The following is a 2,023-nucleotide window of genomic DNA, read 5'->3' on the forward strand; positions in this document are numbered from 1 at the left end:
GAGCACGTTTTTCTCCCATCCCGGAATGCGGTGGGGACTAGCCAGACTCTCCTCCGCAGCGCTGTTGAGGAAGGTCTGGGAATGCGAGACCATAGCTAATGTGGATTGATGCATTTTTGCCATTTTATATGAGATATACTGTATATTTCCTCAGATGCAAATGTAGAGCAGCTTAGCAAGAAAGTAGCAGGTGCGCCAAACATTTAAGTTTGGATGTCATGTTTCTGAACTGATGATTCATTCATAAAATTAGCTACTGGCTACTTGCCCTAATCTGCACTATCTGAAGTTATATGTGACAGCGGAAACATTTTAAAACTATATTGAATTGCTAGGACGTCCAAACAGAGATTGTTGAACGTCTGCCATAGAAAAATAGAGATATACAGTATCTTTAAATGTGTTGCAACCCTGTGTCTCATTATTGTTATTTCCATATGCACTTTTCTGCATTTACAATTATGTTTAAGCAACAGTGCATGACGTAGTGTTGATGTTTTACTGCAGTGGAAAGCAAGGAAGTGGCAGTTGAGGTATTGTATTGGAGTTTCTGTTTCCTCTTATACAAGGAGTCAGTTTAATACTGTATTATTTTACCATGTAATAAAAATAAAAAGTGATTGTGGTTTGTTTGCTCTGACCGGTATGTTGACCCAGGCTTGTGTCCGGGTGTCACTGTTGCTCCTGGGGTCCAGTGTGAGGGTCAGCAGGGCGTCTTTGACCAGGATGGACACGGCTCTCAGGATGAAGGAGGAAAACAGGTTCATGTGGATGTTGTTCCTCATACAGTGGAGCTTCCTGGTGCAGAGGTGACAGTGTGTGATTGCTTTTGACTTGTATATGTGTTCTATTCACTAATTTTGCATGCAGGAACATGACTAAAATTATTTTTTCCAATCCTTGCTTTTTTTATGTCTTGCTTTCTTTTTTCTTTAAAATGTGTTCCTTTCTTGATTCCCTCCCTTCTTCCTTTTGCTTTATGTTTCCTTCCTTTGTTTGCTTCTTCCTTTTCCCCTTTTTTCCACCTTTCATGCATAGCTTATTTTTCTCTTCCTGTCTGTTCTTAATTCTCTTATTGACCCCCCTTCCTTCTTATCTTCTTCCTTTCTTTATTTCTCCCTTCCTTCCCTCCTTCTTTTTTATCGTTCTTCTCCCTCCATTTGTTTTTATTCTTCTATCTATTTATTCCTCCTTTCTTCCTTTCCTGTTTTTATCATCTCGATATATATTCTCACTATTTTTTTCATTCTGTTATTCATCCCATGTATCTTACTATCCTCCTTTCTTCTTACTTTCCTCAGTTCTCTTTCCTGTTTCTTTTTGTTCTTCACCCATTTACTGATAAATCCTTTCTTTTTTTTTTCCTTCCTTCTATTTTCTTCCTTCCACCCCCAACCGTTTACTCTTAGTAGATGTTGTACCTGAAGGTGATAAGGATTCCCAGGGCCAGTAGCAGAGCTCCCAGGGAGAGCGAGTAGCCCACTGTGTACATGATCCGTAACTGACTGAGGATGCGGCCATACTGGTGCTGCAGAACAAACGTGAGGGACTGAGTCAGTCATTTCCATACATTGCCTCCATACACATCTACCTGCCCATCCACGCACACACTTAATGCAGATTAAATCTGGCACAAAAAGGTGTCAGATTTAAACAGTAAACAGTAGTGAACAGATAGCAGGATTTTCACACTACTTCAAGCAGCTTTCAAACATGGGAACTGTTATCTCACAAGTCAGGCCTGACCCCCCCACACACAAACACTACAGTGAGGGAAAAAAGTATTTGATCCCCTGCTGATTTTGTACGTTTGCTCACTGACAAAGAAATGATAAGTCTATGAATTTAAGGGTAGATTCATTTGAACAGTGAGAGATAGAATAACAACAACAAAATCCAGAAAAATGCATGTCAAAAATGTTATAAATTGAATTGCATTTTCATGAGCGAAATAAATATTTGACCCCTCTCAATCAGAAAGATTTCTGTCTCCCAAGTGTCTTTTATACAGGTAACGAGCTGA

General features: G+C 39.6%; 1 protein-coding gene across 2 annotated transcripts in view; it reads right to left on the reverse strand.

Annotated features, from left to right (window-relative positions):
- gcgrb (glucagon receptor b) overlaps positions 1–2,023 on the reverse strand; it is a 48,641-nt gene that overhangs the window by 8,683 nt on the left and 37,935 nt on the right. For both annotated transcript variants that reach the window (XM_032530757.1, XM_032530747.1), the window contains 2 exons: positions 1,422–1,528; positions 642–798 (listed from right to left, as the gene is read on the reverse strand). In XM_032530757.1, the coding sequence (XP_032386648.1) occupies positions 642–798; positions 1,422–1,528 (264 nt within the window). The remainder of the gene's footprint in view (positions 1–641; positions 799–1,421; positions 1,529–2,023) is intronic.

The sequence above is a fragment of the Etheostoma spectabile genome, chromosome 2 (assembly GCF_008692095.1).
Source record: "Etheostoma spectabile isolate EspeVRDwgs_2016 chromosome 2, UIUC_Espe_1.0, whole genome shotgun sequence".
NCBI lineage: Eukaryota > Metazoa > Chordata > Actinopteri > Perciformes > Percidae > Etheostoma > Etheostoma spectabile.